Source organism: Passer montanus, unplaced genomic scaffold, assembly GCF_014805655.1.
Source record: "Passer montanus isolate IOZ18808 unplaced genomic scaffold, ASM1480565v1 scaffold83, whole genome shotgun sequence".
Lineage (NCBI taxonomy): Eukaryota > Metazoa > Chordata > Aves > Passeriformes > Passeridae > Passer > Passer montanus.
The window spans coordinates 944,789-964,528 of NW_024373590.1; the positions used below are offsets into that span (position 1 = coordinate 944,789).

The 19,740-nt window shown below is 36.4% G+C and overlaps 1 protein-coding gene across 1 annotated transcript in view; it reads left to right on the plus strand.

Moving 5' to 3' along the window:
- PRDM6 (PR/SET domain 6) overlaps nt 1-9,506 on the plus strand; it is a 79,098-nt gene extending 69,592 nt beyond the window's left edge. The window contains exon 8 of the mRNA XM_039733107.1: nt 5,922-9,506. Coding sequence (XP_039589041.1) covers nt 5,922-6,036 — 115 coding nt within the window. The 3' untranslated portion in view covers nt 6,037-9,506. The remainder of the gene's footprint in view (nt 1-5,921) is intronic.
- Nucleotides 9,507-19,740: the final 10,234 nt, after the last annotated feature.

A 19,740-nucleotide genomic window follows, 5' to 3' on the forward strand; every position in this document is an offset into this window, starting at 1 on the left:
GGGGCCTGTCAGAACCCCTCATAACAAGCCCGAGAGAGATACTGGTGAGCACGCTCTGCCTCCATATAAGGTTGGAAGGAAGCACAGCCTCCGTACATGTCTTTGCTGGGGGCAAGGGGGCAGAGCCAGGAACAAAATGCTTCCTATCCAGTAGAGAAGGACTTGCTTAGCAGAAATCATGGCTAGGATAGCGTGGAGACTTGGAACATCTAAGTATCGACTTATCTTGAACCAGTCTGTTGAATGCTCAGAGCCCACAGAAAGTGAGCCAAAAATGGTGTGAGCAATCAGATTGATTTTATCTAGTTGCTGTGTAAATAGATTTTAGTAATTAATGGAAGAGGTTTCCAGGTCAAAATGGAAAATAGATTTCGTTTAATGTTAAGGTGTTACTTATGTGTAACCTTGTTGACTCCACTTAATTTTTTTCCTTAACATCCTCTTTTTGTCATGTTTCCAATAGATCTGCTATTTTGCCCCATTTAGAGTCATTATTTTTCTCCTTTGGTTTACTAATTTTTTTACCCTTTTCCAAAATACACTTGACTACAGCACAATTTTATTTGTGAAAGAGCTGAATGTATGTAATACAACTGACAAGAGGTCTGGGATTTAGTTTTTTGTTTTGGTTTGGTTTGGTTTGGTTTTGTAGGTTTTTTTGGGATTTTAGGTCTTTTTTTTTTTTTTGCTATGTTTTTCCCTGCTCATGTGGAAGCATTTAAGTATTCCAGGATGTATCTGACTATTCCTTAAGTTGCAGGACAGAGCAACAAAAAAAGGAGTGTATACTTTGCACTGGGTCTTTATGATGTATAGCATAATTTCAATTGTGCAAGGTGTTTCTTTAGTTTCTTCCTCCAGCACAAGAAACAGTAGTAACATTTTCTCTCTGGAAGGCTTGTTGAAGTATTTGCACTAAGCTGACTAGTACCTTCATGTGAAGCTAAAACTGGAGTCCCATCCCTGCTAGTCAGATAAGAGGACACAAAAGCCTTGATCCTGCAAGCTGTTCAAAAGGGCAGATTTGTCTCTTTTGCAGGGCTATTTGCATTTGAGCAAGGAGGGGCAGAAAATTATCCAGAAATCAATCTATTATCTCTGCTGGAGGAAAAAGAAAGACCTGCAACTCAGCTTGATATCTCATCACTGTTTGGATCCTTGTTTGGAAAAGGGTTGCACAAGATCTGGTATTAAGAAAGTTTAGGAAAAAGCTCTCAACAAATTCCATTACACAAGAGCCATAAATAAAATGAACAAAATTTCTCTCTCTTGATCATGCAATGTAGGTTTAAAATATTTGTTTATGAAGGAATTTTGAGAGTACACTTACACACACACACACATACACACAAACAAACACACACACATACACAAAAAAAGACAGAAAATCCCACTGAGATAGTGTTTTTATACCTCAGAGAAGTTTGTATTTGTGGTCATGTACACACTTCTTTTAACTAATATTTTTTATATTAGAAAGAATTGCCATGCATGGATAGTGACAATTTACTTAAATTCTAGCTAAGTTATTTTAAAAATAACAGGTATAATTTGAAGGTGTTTCTGCTGTGAATACAATCTCATGATTTCTAATGCAGTAGGGAAGCTATGTTCATATGTGGCACGTAGACAAATTACAGCCAGTGTGTATTAAGTCAGCTATGTTAAACACTAAGTGTGTTTGTATGCTTATTATTTCCAGAAGCCAGTTTTAAAAAGGGTGAACATTGGTGACAGTACTTTCAAAAATATTTCAGATTAATTGTTTTGTGAGAGGGTGTTTGGGATTGGTTAAAAAGCTTTTTCTGTGAGAGGACATTTTCTTTGTAGGTCCTAGGTAAATTTGGATGTATGGTGGAAGACTTTTCTATTTTCTTTTCATTAAGATAACAATGCTAAGTGAGGTTATCTGTAGTCAAAGCTTTAGCTGAATTTGACTTTTCATGTCATCACAAGCTATCAAGCCAGCCTCACCACTGTAAAGTTTTTGTGTATTCTTATCTTACTGACGTCTCCACTATGACTGCTAGTCTGGGAACAAAGATCTTGAGTAAATTAAAATGCAGGAGAAAAGGAAAATTATTTCTCACCTCTTTCTCTTAATTTCTTCTCACCCCCTCCCTGCTTCCATTTCAGCAAAATTTAAAAATAGTGAGAGGATTTGCAGACAGAATCAGGGTAATTCAAAGATCTAATGTTTAGGAGTCAATCCAAAATAATTAAGAGAAAAGATTCTTTCAGCCTCCAACATTTTTCACATTGTTTCTTACTGAAATGCAAAACTGGGGAGCATTCATTTTAGGTTGAATATGTATATTGTACCTGCAGTGGCATCTCAGTGTTGTCAAGAGGGAATCTCTTTGGTTGATAGTTTTCTTGGATTTTTTATACACTTCCAAAGGAGTTTAAAATGTAGTATTAAATGTACTTGTTGAATGAAATCTTAAAATGTTTATTTTGAGAGTATCAAATTAATGTTTTTTATCTAAAATAGACCCTCAGCATTTTCTCCACCCAAAACCTTTCACAGAGGTTGACATAAATGTGCAAATTAAACCAATCCTCACTGTCAATGTTTTGAAAGCACTGTGAAGCAAACAAGCAGACCAGTAACAAGGGCTATCTAAACAAAATCAGAAACCCCAGTACTGCAGCAATATCCCAAAACTATTGGTGCACTTTGTGAACTTAAGAACAATTCTGTTTACCACCTCCACCCAAGCAAATCATACCAGGAAACCCTGTGGCAGAGTGAAGCCTTGAGGCTGAGGAGGCTGAATGCTATAGTACATTGTTCCTTACAATTACAGTGTACATAGACATTGTAAAAGAAGGCAGCATGGATCCAGTTTTCACTGATGATATCTAATTGCTTGAGGACTTTGGAATTGCTTTGAACCTATATGTGTCCGGGGCTGTTTAAATTCCATTCAAATGCCATCAGATGGCCCTAAGTGGAAATTAAATTGTATATCAGTTAAAAAGTGTCATTATTGTCAATACATGTATCTACAGTGCAGGCTTATCCAAAATTTGGTATATCTAGCATTCAGGCTTGGGCTCAGCCCCATAGCTGCTTGGTGTGTGTTCTCATGAGATATGGACTCTTTTTCCTTTCTGACAATTTTGACTACTGTTCGACTTTCCAACACAACATTAAACATGTATGGGTTACGGTACAGGAACATGCACACAAAAACTCACCAATCTCATGGACAGAGCTTATTCTGCTATGATGGGTTAGGAAAGAATGGTTAGCAGAGAGAGAGACTGTACAGAGTACCTCACAATCCAGAAGAAAAACATTCATGCTCTTCTTTCCATTCCTACCTACTGTGAGACAGTAATGCTGACTGCTGTGACACTATTATCTTCACCTTTTCTATCAGTTTGTATCCAGCAACAACTTCTCTGGACCACATTGAAAAGAGGAATCAGGAGCCTAATACACATCTCAGCCCATAAGCCAGGTACTTTAATATCCAAAACTATGGTCCTGAAAGCACCACTCACAGAATTTGGAAGTACCTAGAAAATCTCAGGCACCTTGGGTAATATCTGAAGGTTATCCAGGTACAAGATAAAGACAGGGGAGTTAAGTGCTTTGTCAGAGGCTTTATTCTGACTTTTGCCCAAAGGCTGTGTAAGTGCAGACATCACAGTTTGACCAACAGCAATGCTTTGCACCCACAGCCTTTCCATTCATAAAGGGTAGGTGCTTGTATCGAGAGATTTATCCTTTTTTCTGTTGTCTCTTTAGTATCCTTCTTTCCTGCGCCTTGATGTTAGTGTATCAGCCTGTAGCTGTGGAGCACACCTACAACAGAAGAATCTTGTGGATAAAGGATAGGAAGTTGTATTTTAAAGAAATATGGTGAACCTTGCTCTGCACTTTCCTTAGAAATGCAAGGTGCTGAGTGAATGCCTGCCCAATTCTAGCCTCCCAGACAAGCTCCTGAAAAGATAAGGAGGCCTGCCACTGCAAATTATTTTAGTGGGTAACACTGTCTTTCGATCACTCTATAGCCTTTATCTAAGTCACTAATGGTGCCTAGGCATCCTGTTAGCCTGCATTTCATTTATTTGGCCAGGCTTTTAAAATCAGGGCTTGCCACACCTGGTTTTATCGGTTATGTTGCAACTGTATCATTTAACAGCTTAGTTAGGCAGGGATCCAAGCCTCCTATTACTCATCAAGCAAAGTACTTGTCTTTGTAGACATCAAAATAACCAAACTATCAAGTTCAAGTAGACAGTAATATCTCATACAGACTAAGCTAACCCCCCAGCTTTAAAATTGATTATAATGCCTCTGTGATAGATATATATGTATGTATATAAAAATAATACAATAATTTGCAAGTTTGTCAGGCAATGAAAGGTAGTATATTTTGACACACTAATCCAGTAAGTAATCAGTTTTCTAATAAACAATCAGCAGTGCACTAATGTGTCATCAGCACTTCAGGAGCTCTGGAGAGTGGATGATCTGCACATAGACGTTAATGAATACCCCAAAAATCATTAAGTAATCAATACTTCTGAGTTATTTTCATTGAGCTGATAGGTCTGATACATTAAAGCTGACATTTTACATTTGTCAAGATCACAGTGCAGTTTTTAACAGTGGCATAGGATGTTAAAAATATTCCATGAAAGACAATCAAGGAAATACAACTTAAAGTGTTGACATTTTAGATTGGTACAGTAACCTGGATGAATGACTCTGTAATGTCTGTGCTAAATAGTCCTGAAGCGGAAATTTATCACCAAAAATTATTAATGTGAAGAATATTCACAGTTATACATGTGTGTAAATATCTTCTTCTTTTTTTTTTTTTAATAAGCAGATCACTGACAGTTCACTTTCTATCCTTCACATCAGTGAAGACAGAAAGATTAAAATGAATTAGCTGAGTCCATTGTTTTTCTCACTTCTCCTTTGAAGGTGAAAGATTCATTGCAGTGATACTTTTATGAAAATCTTTTTTGGAGATAAAACATCACATGGTACCATTAAACTGAAGATGGCTTTTGGAACAAGCACCATGCAAGAAGGATCTGCTCCATCCATGTTTGTGACTCATCAGACCCTTCTCTACTGTTCAGAATGCAAATCAAGAAGGCAGCATCTGGGAGATTAAATACAGCAGTTTGTTTTTAAGAGCAGGGATAAGGGATTAGTTCCAAGGCAACCATAGCCCCTATTCTATCCTCTCCATTCACACAGTATTTTTCTTGCAGCTCATTCTCTAAGAGAGAAGAGGGTAGAAAAGGAAACAATATAAAATTGAAGCAACCCTAATGGCCGTTATGAGTTCTTGTTCAACCCACAGATTTCTCAAATACTGTGAATGTTTGCAGATAATTAAGTAACTATTATATCTATGTGCCTTTTAAAAATGAATCCTACTACATGGTCAGATCAGATAAACAAAGAGTTTTCTCTTGTTCTAGGACTGAACGATTACTGCTTTGTGATTTCTCATCCTCAAATAGGCAATTGTGGATTTTAAAAAAGCAGAAGGTGAAATTCTATTTGTCATCAATTTCTCTTAGGGGATACAGAGCAGAAAACTGCAGACAAGCTGCCTCTTTGATGGCTCACTCCTAAAAATCTCTTTTTGTTCTCTATCTATTTGAACCGACAGTGATCAGAGCTACAGCAGGACAGGCCTCTCTGGAGAAATCACCTTCCCCTTGCCTATTGACAGATTCCTCTGTTCTGAATCAGACAGGCCTTGTCCCATCATAGGCATCAAGGCCTTGGAAGTAGCCACCAATTAAACCTCTTGAGCCAGTAAAATCTGAAGCCACTTTTGAGTGTCTGTTCTGATTAGGCAGGATGAGACAAAGCCCATCACCCCCCCCCGCCCCAAGAGCAGCTCCCTGGTCTCAATTTTCTCTCTTGCCTTCACCAGGTGCGAGAGGTGTGAGAGGAGCTTCACACAAGCCACCCAGCTGAGTCGACACCAGAGGATGCCCAATGAGTGCAAGCCAATAACAGAGAGCACAGAATCAATTGAAGTGGATTAACTGATTGACTGGTTGGAATTAAACTGCAAGGAAAGTCATGATTAAATGTCACGGACACTTAAGCAAAACCAAAGATTTCCTCTGAGCAACTTTCAATCAGTCCCAGAAAACCAAAAGCAGTAATAAAATAAGTAAGATGTTAAGAGATATTGATCCTGGCATGGAAGTGAGACCAGGAAAGAGATTATTTATTTATGACTAGGGATGAGTCTTATTTCAATTGACAAGTTACTTGGGACTGTTAACATTTCAAGTCCCTTCATGTATTGCTTTAATTCTAAAAGCCTTTATAATTGTTATTTAATGCCAAAGTGAGGAGTCTCAAGGGTTCTTCTGCTCATAGTTATGATTGAGAATGCACATGGACTTGTTTATTGTTGCACCTTTTTTTGTAGCATGACTCAAAGGACCCAGATGTAATCTATACATTTGGCTGGGCTGGGAAAGTTGATCTTGACATGTCTGTGATAGAAATTGCTGTATGGGATGGAAAGTGATCATGAGCTATACCTGGGTCAGTGTCAGCCACCTCAGACCAAAGGGCATTCTATTTCCATAGTCTCATGCCTCACACTGTGTGCACTTTTTCATGCAACTAGTTTGCATTGGCATTGTCATAGATATTCTGCAAAAGAAAAACAAAAATAAAACAAAAAAAATAACAAAAAAAAAAGAATGTTGTGTATCTGCAAATATACATTATACAAAGAAACAAGTAGGAAAACTGTGTTAAACTAATAGAGCTTTCAAATTCAGTCTAATAGCTATGAAACAGAGAGGTGGTAAAAAAGTATTTTAAAGACTAAATATTCCAGTCCATGTGTAAATCATATTACAAGGAGCAGAAAACCAAGAAGATACTTTTGGTTTGGGCAACTGATTTAATGTAATGTTGATTTCCAGGAAAACCAATCAGAAATCCAAACTATAATCCATTGATATTTTCAGTCTGTTATCTGGATCAAATTGGAAATGCTCCTGTATTAGATGAAACTTTCAATACAGTTGGGCTGAACTTCAAAACAAAAGATAAATCTGAATAGAGATACTCTATCAATTTCCTGGAGGCTTCATAGCATTCACTCCATGGAAATTTGCCCGGTACAGTGAATGAAGGAAAGCCAAAATATTCCCAATATAAATGTAAAAGGCTCAGATTATATTGGTTCGATTTAGCAATTTCCGTATTGGCTTTTTTCCATGCTTTATCCATGACGTATTTCAGATTTCATGATTTTGTCTAATCAAATTATGTTTTCACTTTTAGAGACCAGTGGCGTTTGTTTATATATTGATTGTCTCAATGCTAGAGCAGTAGGTTGACAAAAATATTAAAAAAAAGAAAAAAAAAACAGAAAAAAGAAAAAGAAAAAATAAAATAAAAGAAACACAACCACAAAAAATCACAACCACCAAGAAGCAAAGCCTAAACAGTCTGAGGTTATGCTTTATCGTAATGTAAAACTACAAAATAAAATTGTGGAGAATATGGGGATTAAAACAGAGTAATTCAGTTTTGCACCAAAGCTGAAGTGCTGAGTGGCTCATAAGGGCTCAGTTGATTATATTAAATATTTTAAACACATTTATGGGGATGATTTTAAATATGTAGAGAATAAAGTATCCAGTTCTGTAAAGGGCTAGACAGAATCAGCTACAAATTTGACACCAGGTTCAGACCATCCATGAATTCTGCAAAGAGCTCAAGCAGAAAAAGAGCTTACAGTAAAATTCAAATGCATTTAAAAGGAGTTTAAAAGCTAAGACATCCATATGGCATGGTGTTCATTTATTATATTGTAAAAACTACACTGCAGCATCTGGAGTTTCCAAAGCTTTGTAGGGAATTACTTCAGGAGTATTTGTCTTTGGCCATTGAAAAGTAAAAAACGTGGGGGAAAAAAAAGATTTTTTTACAATTGTTCTAGCAAATACCAGATTATCTCATATAGAAGGTTTAATCCAATGAGTTTTCAGCTCTATTTCTGAGTGCAGAGGTATGGGGAGTGAGTGATTCTGTCACCTGCCTGATTCTATCCTCAAAACTATGAGAAACTCTTAGCTACTATATAAATGTGTTTGTTTGTTTGTTTGTTTGTTTGTTTGTTTGTTTGTTTGTTTTTAGGTTCAAAGACGCATGGGAAGCTGGGTAGGAAGACATGTAACTTAAAGGTGACTATTTGAACATTGTTTTGTTCCTAGCAAGGTTAATGAAACAGAAGAAACCAAAATAAAATCCTAAACCTTTCAAACACTCATGGCTGGTAGCTCACATTTTCCCTTATTTAAGTGATTTAATGCTGGTGGGGCAGCAAATTTTAGTTATCTGTTTGAATGGTATCTATTGATCATTTCTGCAAGCAAACAAACAAAGAACAAGAGATCAGAAAATTTATAAATGGACAAAGTGGGAAAATGTTATGCTCTGAAAAGCAAATGCAAGCTATGTTCAATCAGTGAATTGTGCTGTTGCATTATCTAACCCTGTTCCCATGGTCAGGGATGAGGTTTGTGGCAGTGAAGAGCACTCCACTGTATTTAAATCCTGTAGTGCAAATAGTACCTAAGTATGTGCTTACAGAAATTGCAAGTTCCCTGCTGACTGCAGGTAGGCTTACTTGTATGTTTCCACTTAAACATGTCTAAATATTCTTCTGAATGGGTGTGAAGTAAAGGTCAATTTTTTCACGATTGTACTGGATTTTTAAGAAAATGCACTAGAGTAGTATGTCTGCAGGATGTATTTTATTTACCTTCCAAATAATTCTTTCTCGTGTAAATCACTATGTTGTTCCATATGCCTAAAGACAACTTCAATTATTGTATTATTTTATATATTGCATTTTCACAACACATTTGGCAGCATACAAAAGCAATACAGTGAAAACCCATGATTTCATAGTGGCATTTTCTTGAGTACCACATTTGGCATTCTGTTACAGTATGGCAAATGTAAAACCAACATGAACACAAAATACATTCCAGGTTTGGACAAAACCAAATTCAGTTCCTGTCTGGACTTCCCAAATACTGAGTGAGTTTCAGTTCATGTATCAGCAGAACAACTGTATATTTAGGTCTATTATGCATACAGTATATGTTTGCACACAGTAATCTGAAGCAGTAAGTGTAATACAATTATCTTTAAATGTAGTGATTATGTGCCTACCATTTCAGAATTTCTGAAGCACTTGGCATCTCTGTTTTGTAGTCTGGTAAAAAAATAAAAGCTTTTGGTTTTTGATTTTTTTTTTGTCCAACCCTGAACATGTTGGAAATCATATTTAAAAATTGTGCCTAGTTCTGATTCTTTTTCAGTGTGGAATTAAATTTTGTATGTTCATAGAGTTATACGTTTCAGAAAGACTTTGGGTCCTTTATAAATCTACTTATAGCCACTAAAGATGATAATTTAAAATACAGTTTGATTTTCTTCCCATGAAAGAAACCTGAATTAGGAATAATATAATATTTACAGCACATTACATGCTAGAAACTTACAAGAAATTATTTGTATATATTTTACTTTTGGTAACATCATCTCTCTTTTAAATTAAAATTTATTTTTTTGTATGGTGCCATTGCATTATGTGATGCTGTCTTATAGCTGAAAACATGATGTGATTTCAAACAAATAAATAAATTAATGTCCTATAAATGAATATCAAGTCCTCATTGCTTTTAAGAGTAGTTAAGTTGCTCCCATTTTTTTAGAAATTACAATTAGGATGCAATTCTGTTCCATGCAAGGTCTTTCTGTGGATAAGATTCCAGAAAATATAATATTCTGGGACTCCATGAAATTTTTTTTCTTCCTAGATTTTGGAAGTTTCGACGTCATCAAGTCAATCTGAAAAGGCCCATAAATCCACCCTATAGATGTAGAGTATGCTGAAGAGGTCCTGTGTTGTAATAAAAATAATAATGACACTGTAATTATGAAGATCAACAGTTTGCTTGCATTTTTTTAAACTTCATAAAATTGCCTCTTTTTTACTGTAAAGGACCAATTAAGTCATGCATGTAGCTGTATTCTTGTGATATCAAATGTAAAGATTACATTGTGTTTAAACGAAAATAACAGGCACACATTTAAAAAGAAGATGAAGAAATGTAAATATATTTGATTAATAAAACATTTCTATTACTGTACCCTAAGCCTTTGTCTTATGTTAATATTACTTATGGAATTTTGTCTGTGCTCTGCAGAGAATTAAATATGCTAAAATGATTATGCATTGAAGGTAGCCTCAAATAATCAGCATCCCTTGCTGTAGTTGCTATTATCAGCTTCCAAAAGTTGCAAACTCTTGCAGACAAAAGATGATGAGATCAAGTTTAGGTTTCTTGGTCAGTGAGTCTCACAACTTCTATGGAGGTATTGCTGAGAAAATGCCACAGTCGTGCTCAAGCCATTTCTCAAATGTATTTTGGAATACTTTTCTATAGGTTATGATGTAAATAATGCCGTATTATAACCAGGTTTTTCTATTTTGCCTACTCCAGTGCTGGGCTTTTTTGTGGTTGAGTAATTTTCTTTTACCTGAATCTGAATTAAAAGGATCACCATCTAGTGGACTGAGACAGAATTTCAAAATTCCAGTTGATGAGGACTCAGAACTCATTCATCAGAAGTCACTCTAAAACCATAGCTAAAAGCAGTAGCCATGCTCCATTGCAAAGGACCTTCAATGCCTTTTTTAGCGTTATTTCACTGCCATTGAAAACCATAGCTAAAAGCAGTAACCATGCTCCACTGCAAAGGACATTCAGTGCCTTTTTTAGCATTATTTCACTGCCATTGTGTGTGTCAAAGAGCAGTGATTAGTTTACTAAGTTACCCCTTGTTCCACTTGAAAAAGTATAACTTGAGTATGCAAAAAATATGTCAGTTTCTATTATTTTTCATGTTATATGACCTTTTACATAAGCACAAGAACCACCATGGTAGAATCATTGTGCAAAACTACTGTAGTTGAGAAAATACTCAGGTAAATCTGCCAGCAGACTGCCTGCTGATTTGCAAGTAGCAGGGATAGTCAATCATTCAAAGCAAATTTCTATAAATCCAAGGAAAGTTCTTTCTAACAAGAATTGTATTGAGTCATACAATATATGAGATTGTATCACCAAACCCGCATAATCTGTCATGAGCTAATGAGACACAAAAGTCTAAAGGGGTGGTGGGTGGAGGAGTCCTTTGGCTGGTGGCCCAGTCTGTGATATGGAAAAGTCCTGGGGTCTACCACCTTGAAACTCTTTGGGTGCATGATTTAGAAGGGGTGAGACTCAGGTCTGTTAATATTTTTCTTTTAACTCTTTTACTGAACTTTTTTAGCTGCACTGAGGACCAGCAGTATGCTGCTTGTTTAATTTGTCTCTCAGTGAATGTGTCTGGACTTCCTAAATACTGAGTGAGTTTTGGTTCATGTATCAGCAGTGTGAATGTGTTCACTGAGATCTGGGGAACCATCAATCTGATATTTAAGTACAAAAGACAAGGAAAGCTAGATAGAATCAGTTTTAATGTTTGGGTTTTGTTGTTTTTTTGTCCAAATAAAGAGGACACTTACTCCCAAAGCAGTCCACAAGACATCAGCAGTAACCAAGTCACTGCACAGACTGCTTAGGTAGCCTCCTTGGCATCAAAAAGCACCTACCAGTTAAAACAAATCCAATGACTTCTTAGCACCACAAACCCAAGCTTTACTTGAACTGATGACACACAGACGTTGAAGCTGCACTCTGACCTCCCTGTACCAAGTGTCAATTTCCCCATCCTCAGACTTACTTTTCATACTTGCTAAAAGTCAGTCAACAAAACGTTTTGAGAGAGAGTTGGCCAGCCTCATGTTCCACAGTTGCAGGGTATCTGACAGCCTTTTGGACTAACCAGTATAATGCAGGGTGCTTAATAGCCCCAGATATCTAGTGAAAATAGATGCCAACTATTGTACAAAAATATTTTGGTCCCTAAAAACTAGATGTGCCACAAGCCAGTGCATCAGATGGGGGATTTACTTTTTTTAATCAGTATTTCCTGGTGGCCACCCTGAGAACAGTCAGCTAGTCAAGGGACAACCACAGGTAGCTGCTTTGCTCTGAATCTGGATAAAATAAGGATCACAGAACATAGCCCCAGGTGATTTAATATTCATGTAAGTAAGGACATCAGAAAACTAATGGTGTAGAAGACCTAGATAACCAAATACTGTTGGAACTGGTACTTGGACATAAGAAGGGAAGAGGAGCATACAGTCTATCACAAAAGGAATCAGAATCTTCCCACTCAGTGTATCTCATCTTAGAAGAAGGCATTGACAAACATTAATTATTTTAAACTATTTTTATTACAGATAACATAATTTTTGAGACACCCACTCTTTTGGAAAAGGATATTAGTGAAGCCTGGGCCATCCATTATAGCTATAGTTGTATCACTACCTTTCTCTCTAATGTTGTCTTCTCCACTAACCACAGCAGATGAATGATACCAATATTTAAATCCATGGAGAGCCATGGATTTAAACTTTTTCCAGTCTTTAGTCTTCTCCCCCTCTCATCTTGCCTGTTATAATTTTCATCTATATTACTTCTATTTTTCTTTCCCCCTCTGACATTACTGCATTCAATCATTCTTCTCATCTCTAGAGTTTCTCCAAATAAGTTTGCAAATGACCAGGGGAGGAACTTGTATTTGTTTATATTGGCACAACAAGTTGCAAAAATACATTTTTTATAATCTTAGCCTCAACAGAATGAGTCAAACTATAATAGTCATGCAGAGTTTTCAACCTGGAATTTATTTTTTTTAAGGAAGCCAAGAACATTTTAGCCTAAAGCACACACTACAGAGATCAAAAAATTCTTCTGGAAGCTATTTAGCTTTTTTTTCTTTTTTATTAGCCTTATAACAGGACAATTGTTTTCTGTATTTCCCATGGCATAAAAGTAATTATATATGCAATAAATAAAAATTTTCATCAGAAAAATATTTTCTGTCAAGCAAAAAAAGAGTGCAATAAATGCACGCACTGAACCATATTTGTAATGTCTGTATGTTTGTTTGGGTCTCTTTTAATTTTCTCTCTTTTTTTTTCTTTAAAATATATAAAGCCAGTTTCTTCTACTTACACATAAAATCCTCAAGAATGGGGATAAGGTATTGCTGTTATAGTAATTGCACCACTTCTTTCTGCACAAAGAGGTTCTGCAGTAGTGTCTGGTCAGTCTGTGATAACAGCACCATGTAACTCCCATCTCAGTTTTTGGAACAGCTTATGTGACAAAGATATATGTTCTATGACTGTAGGCAGACACAGCTGAAAACAGTATCTGACTATTAACATCAGTTTGTTGAGCTTGTTTTTATTTAAAAGCTAAAGATAGGACAATGTCTGCATTCATCTTTTTGGGGAGGTAAGCAGATCTGGGGCATTTAAGCTCTGAAGGAAGTTTAGAACCGTATTGTGTCTGCTCTCTATCTTCCTAGTTTTGCTTTGCTCTGTGTCAATAGTAGGACTCCTAGAGAAAGATCTTCCTTCAAGTACACATTATCAATAAAGATTTTTCAGGCTGTTTTTAATTTTTTTCTCTCAAAATTTGCTCTCTAGAGAAGTAAATGGTTTGCTTGAAGTGGGGGGGAAAAAAGAGAAAAAAAACAGAGGAAAAAAGAAGAGAGAAGTATCTTCTATAAGTTTTAGGGAAAAATAATTTAAAATATCTCTATAAAATATCTCTCTAAAAATCATGGGCTGATTTGTCTCTTCAAGAGCTCATTTTCATCTAAAATATTTCAAGAGATACTTCCTCTCTAGATCAAATTACTAAAGGAAAAAATTATTACCATTTTTGTCCTACAGATCATGATACTCTGTAGAGTTTAATGGCTGGTTCTTCTGTGCAAGCTTTTGAGTAACATAATTGATTTTAAAATCATTGCTTTATTCTTTACCATGGCTGCAAAAATACTTTTTCTCTATCAGTCTTGCATGGTCATATGACCTTAATTCATCCCAAGTTAAGTCCTAATGGAGGGAATACATTGTGCACATGATATGTATTAACAAGTTATACTGCAGATTATGGAAGAATTTTAAGCCAAGTGTGGCTTTTCTCTTCCCTCTCCTTTGTTTGCTGGCACCTTTCTAGTTTAGGATTTTCCCATGTTAAATAAGGTTTCTGGTTAGCTCCCTTTCTGACAACAGCCTAAGAACAAGGGCTCTTTGCCCACAAAATCCCACATACCTCAGTAAGTAGCATGCTTCTAGTAGTCTAGATTGTCTTCAGATGTAAAAATTCCCAGATCTGCTTCCACCCCAGTAAAAGGCAGTACAACTTCCTTTATATTATTGGCTCATTATCCAAAACAATCCTGTGGTAATGATCCAGATGTTGATTTTGGTTTTACCTTGTTTTCTATTGTGATGTTTTCTATCATGGAAATCAACATGTTTCAAAAATTGCAGATGAGAAAGAGAATCTGCATCAATCTTAATTTCTTTGTGCCTCAGTTTGGTTTGTAGCCCTCTTACATTTGAATGTGTCATTAACAGCACATGTAAAATCACAGGAACCAGTACAAATTACCAGGTTGAATTAGGAGATAAGCCTGAATAAAACAGCACAGCAAATATATGTTAATATAGTAAAGGCATTAAAAATTATCTTTGATTTCTATTATGGCAAAGCTAAGGTGTCACTATACTGGATTTGTTTTCTAATCCCTGCAGATTTTACATGTGTAGTAAATTAATTGTCAAAGTACCTTGAGTGATGGCTTCATGTAAATTTTTTTGGAGGGAGGGGAGCTGTTTTTCACAAAATGCTCAACCTATTCAACCTACTTAGTGAGGCTGAGATGATGCAATCTATCCTCAAATCTGTCACAACCATAGCTGTAGTCATTTAAAATAACCAATCCAATCATCCAGCTCTTGATTGTTTGATGTTCTTTCTGGCTTTACACTTTTGATTAAGAGGCTCAGCAAAGAGGTGAAGTTGCAGAATAGCAAAGGGTTCCTTGACCTAAAGAACTTGAAGTCAGCAGGTCACTCATAGTGACTGTGATTTATTGAACAATAAACACAGCCTCGCCAAATCTCTTTTCTTTCCTCACTGATCTATTTTTGCAGGCAACATATTCTTGTTCAGAGGACACATGCAGTGAACTTTCAGAAAAATTATTCAGCTTCAACGTAAAATAAAATGTACCTGTGATTCTGCCTAACTATAATCACATATTTTAATAGACTGATAACCAGAAATTTAATAAACTAATAATAATAGTTTATGCTACTGAAGAATGCAATTATTCTGTACTAAAACAAAGAAAAACACTAGATCTCATTACATTAAAAATAAAACTTCAACAACAAATCTGTTCTGGAGAAAATCACGTTAAATTTTGATCAGAGAATAAAGAACGTTTTTCTTGCATAGATTTTTTGTTTAGGTCTTGTGCCTAGTACAAAACAAAGGATTTGCAATGAAAAAAGAGAAACATGCCTTTTCAAGCTAAAATATCTTGTGGGTTTTTTTGGGTATTAAAAAAGAAAATAAAGGAAAGGGGAGGGAAAAGCAACAGGAAAAAAATCCTAATTGCATGCGTAGTTTAATTTGCAATGATTTTAAGAGATGGCTTAAACTAATCACATGTAACTGAAGATCTAGGCCAGATTTAAGCCATGATAGTTATATACTTTTTTGCCTATCATGTTTTTCTTAATAAGTGTCTCTATTAGTCAGTAAGCAGTCCATAAACAGTCTTACTGATCTGTGTAACTCATGGATGTCACACTCTATTCCTTGTGTGTGTACAGGTACACAAGCAGACATTCATCCTCAATCTTCCTCTCCCTAATCTTTATTAATTCTTTCTTCTTTAAAGATTGACACTTTTCGGAAGTGAAAAGAAATCACAAAGGTAAAAGAATAAAGTGATATAGTGGAGACCTTGTAAAAACAAGAAAGAAAATTTCTACCAGGAAATCTTACTGTCTAACTTTAATAACCTTAACCAGAACATGTATATGTCACACATAAATTTTTCATTCAATTTACTTTTGAGATAAGTGTTTGTTTCTGGATTCAACAAACTGCATTTTGCCGTGCATTATACCAAGGTAATCTTCCACATGATAGATCATTTCACTGTTCTTACACATGGTAGTACTTGGGACTTTTGACAATCTTTATCCTGCATTTAAAATTAAATGCACCATAAAGAAATGAAAAATAAGCTTCTTTTAACCAAAACCTTTCCAAATGAGATGGATGACTGCTATTCTGCTCCAAGAGATTTCATCCAGCAAGCATATCCTGCTTGCAGAGGGCGATTGCACCCTCAATGCTCAGCTGCCCTGCTCTGGGGGCTCTGTGAGCACTCGTAGCCTCTGATGTCTAATAGGGTGAAAAGCTGACTAGTTTCTTTCCTAAATGTGAAATTTGCAGAGCAATTAAAAGCCCAAGAAGAGGAAGATCACATTTTGTATTCCTTCCCAAACTTAAGCATGATCAAAAAGGATGCATATATACAGATAAACAAAGAATGTCTTTAAATATCAATTGTCTAACAAAGACATCATGCTTTCAGCAAGGAACTTCAGGTTAGAGGCTCAAGCTTTGTTTGCTTGCAGTGGAGTTGCTTTATTTGTTTGCTTGCAGTGGAGTTTTAAATGAGTACAGCCTGATGTCGAAAGCCAGTAACCCAGGGGCTGGCACCACATTTTGTCCAGGGGCATTTTTTTTAATATGCTCACACATGTCACTATAGATCTGCAGTGTCTGAGAGGAAAGACACCCAACAACAGTTCTGGGACTATTTATGTGACATAATTTATATTTTTAACCCTCTTCCATGGTACCACTGTGTTTCCAAATGCTTAAAGCTACTAGAAGTAAATGATTTCTTTCCACTACAGTCAACATGCCAGAAGGCAGGAGAAATTAAAACACAACTAAGATCAACATTGTGAGTTTACTTGGCCTCCACATCTAGCAACACGGTCATAAATAGCTTAGGCTTTTTATTTGCGAATTTAAAAGGCCTTTTAGATTCAGCAAGTTTTATATAACAATACTTCTCAATGCTTATACTGTTGGAAATCCCAAGACTGGCACTGGCATTGTATTTGATCAGAGGGGTCACTGTGTGGCCAACTACTTTCCCATTCAAGTGCTGTTCCACCCATTGACCACTGCAATGGTGGCAACATCAAAATATCAAAAGCAACAAAGAATGGTGTAATTTCAATTGCCAATCTGCTTCTTTCAGGTATTGTTCATGCTTAGTAGAAATAGTTTCTTTGTTTAAACATCAGACTTTTTGTCCTTGGAAATACTTTTGCATGGTGCTCCTGTTGGGTATAGACATGCCTAAGAGCCTTATGACGGACTTTGCAGTACTTAAAAACCCAGTATACTCTAGAACAGGGACACTGTCATTGACAGGAAACAAGTGGGCATCATTTTTGGTAGGGTCTCTTGATGTGACAAGGATTATGAAAGATTCATGTCACATTGATGGTGGCAAACATTGGCTTGTATCTGTGTCAGTGAAGCACACAGCCATCCAAACACTGATGCTTACTCTGCAGTCACTGCAAATCTGTGTAATCTCTATTGCTGCACATCACATAACCAGAGATGTTGCTTTGTGGTGTCTGTGGTAACAGGCAGATTTTGGATGGCCAGTAACACTGGTTTAATTCTATCAAAGAGCCCTTTATTATTTTAAGTCCATGCAAGCTCCTTTACCTCCAGTTGGACTACATTTTCATCCTTAAATAAGATTCTGTTTTTGAAGTTAGTGAAGTGTTTCTCCCAATTTGTGTATGGAGCAATATGGAAAGTATTTCTCAAAGGGTCTGCTATTGTTTGCTGTGAGTGACTTAGCCTCCTAAGGAAAGATAATGCCAGGTTTTTGGGCAGCATGAAGATTGCCTCAGCAATACTGTAAAAAAAATATGACAGTAATGATTCTTCCCTCCTGCCCTGAAATAGGGGAAAGGTATTCCAAATATAGATCAACCTTATGCCACTGAAAGTCTATAACTACCTTAGATAATGTTACCTCAATTTCTGCTGGTCTACTGCTGTAAAGATCACAATTCTGGAACTACTAGATCAGCACCACCTTGTTACCTCAGAAATAGAGAAGTAAAAAAAATTACTGAAATCCTTCATGCACCCCGTTTTCCTCAGTCCCCTGCTCATTTCCTGAGGTACAAGAAAACCGAGCCATGGAGCTATTTTTTGTGATCACATCCCCAGGCTTCCTAAGGCCCATGTGCAATGAAAAGGTTCAAACAACAGATACAGGAAAGCACAAAGATCATCCACCAGCATCCATTAATTTTGTTCACCCCAATGGCATTGACTTCACTCTCAGCTTCATGAGTCATCATTTATGATCTCAGTAATTTACTGCAGTGGGCATCAGATATACCACAAAATCAATGAAAACGAAGGCAAATTCAGAACTAAGATCAGGACCTGTAAGTCACTAATGTTCGAAAATGATGGAGTGAGAATTATTGCATGGATTCCTATCGGCCTCAACTGTCCATGGTATAACTCGCCTGAGTGCAGCATGCACAGATTCTTTATTGTAAAGGAATCAAGCTGCAGTCACTGCTGAACCACCTGGCCTCCTTAGCACTTAAAGATGTACTGCAAATCAATTATGAAAATAGAGTTTAGTCCATATTTATGGGCTGAATGTCCCTACTAGCCAGGCTCTAGGGGACATTCAGAACAGAAATACATTTCAGCTGCTCCTTTAAATAATTAGTTTTCCTCTGTGAAATCCTCTTGATAATGCTTGGTTCCCAGCAGATATGTCTGAATTCATCATCCTGTGGTACCACAAGTACAACGAATCGCAGGGTAATACTGGTAGCACTTAAATGTCTTCTACTCATGAAAAGTGTGACCAGAAAACAAAATTTCACTGTGCAAAGAAGGCACACACCATCTCTATTGGATAATTTTACTTGTCATTCCATAAGGCTATTCTCAAAAGACCTAATTCACTGCTTATATTTCTTTTTCAGATACACTTAACAGAATAAAGATGTTCTTAATAAATATAATTTAGAATAATTTGCAAATATTTTTTAAAGCAAAGAAGTGATCAAATTAGGCAAGTTTTGGATATGGTGTAAGAAATGGAAATTCATCAGCCATGAGGCCAAGGAACAGTATAGCTGCATCACTACAGTAGTATTAGTCCTTGCCAAGAAAGCTGTTGCCAAATAAACCTACTCCCTAATAAGGCTACTTAGGAAGACAGAAGCAAAGGAATTAATTGAGAAGATATTTCCTAGAATTTTACAGTTTCTTCTTCTATCAGAACATCACAAACACTTGTGTTCAAACACTATCCACAGCATGAAAGAGTGGTCAGTCACTCTCTCCTCCTAATGCCAAGGCGCACCTGGGGACCTCCTCATAAAACAGAACATGCCAGGAAAGAGGGCAAGGGGATGATGGTGAATCTGGTGCAACAGAAATGCTTGTTTCAGAAAGAAAGAAAGAAGTGGGAAGCAGATTAAGAAACAGAAATGGAAATAATTTTAAGAACACCTTTGAAAGGTGTAGGCAGTGGGCTGGAAGAAAGTTCTTCCATAGGTGGAAAGAGTGTACGGTTAGGAAGTAATTTAAAAGATAATATGATGGAAGAAAATGTCTTAAAATCCAGTT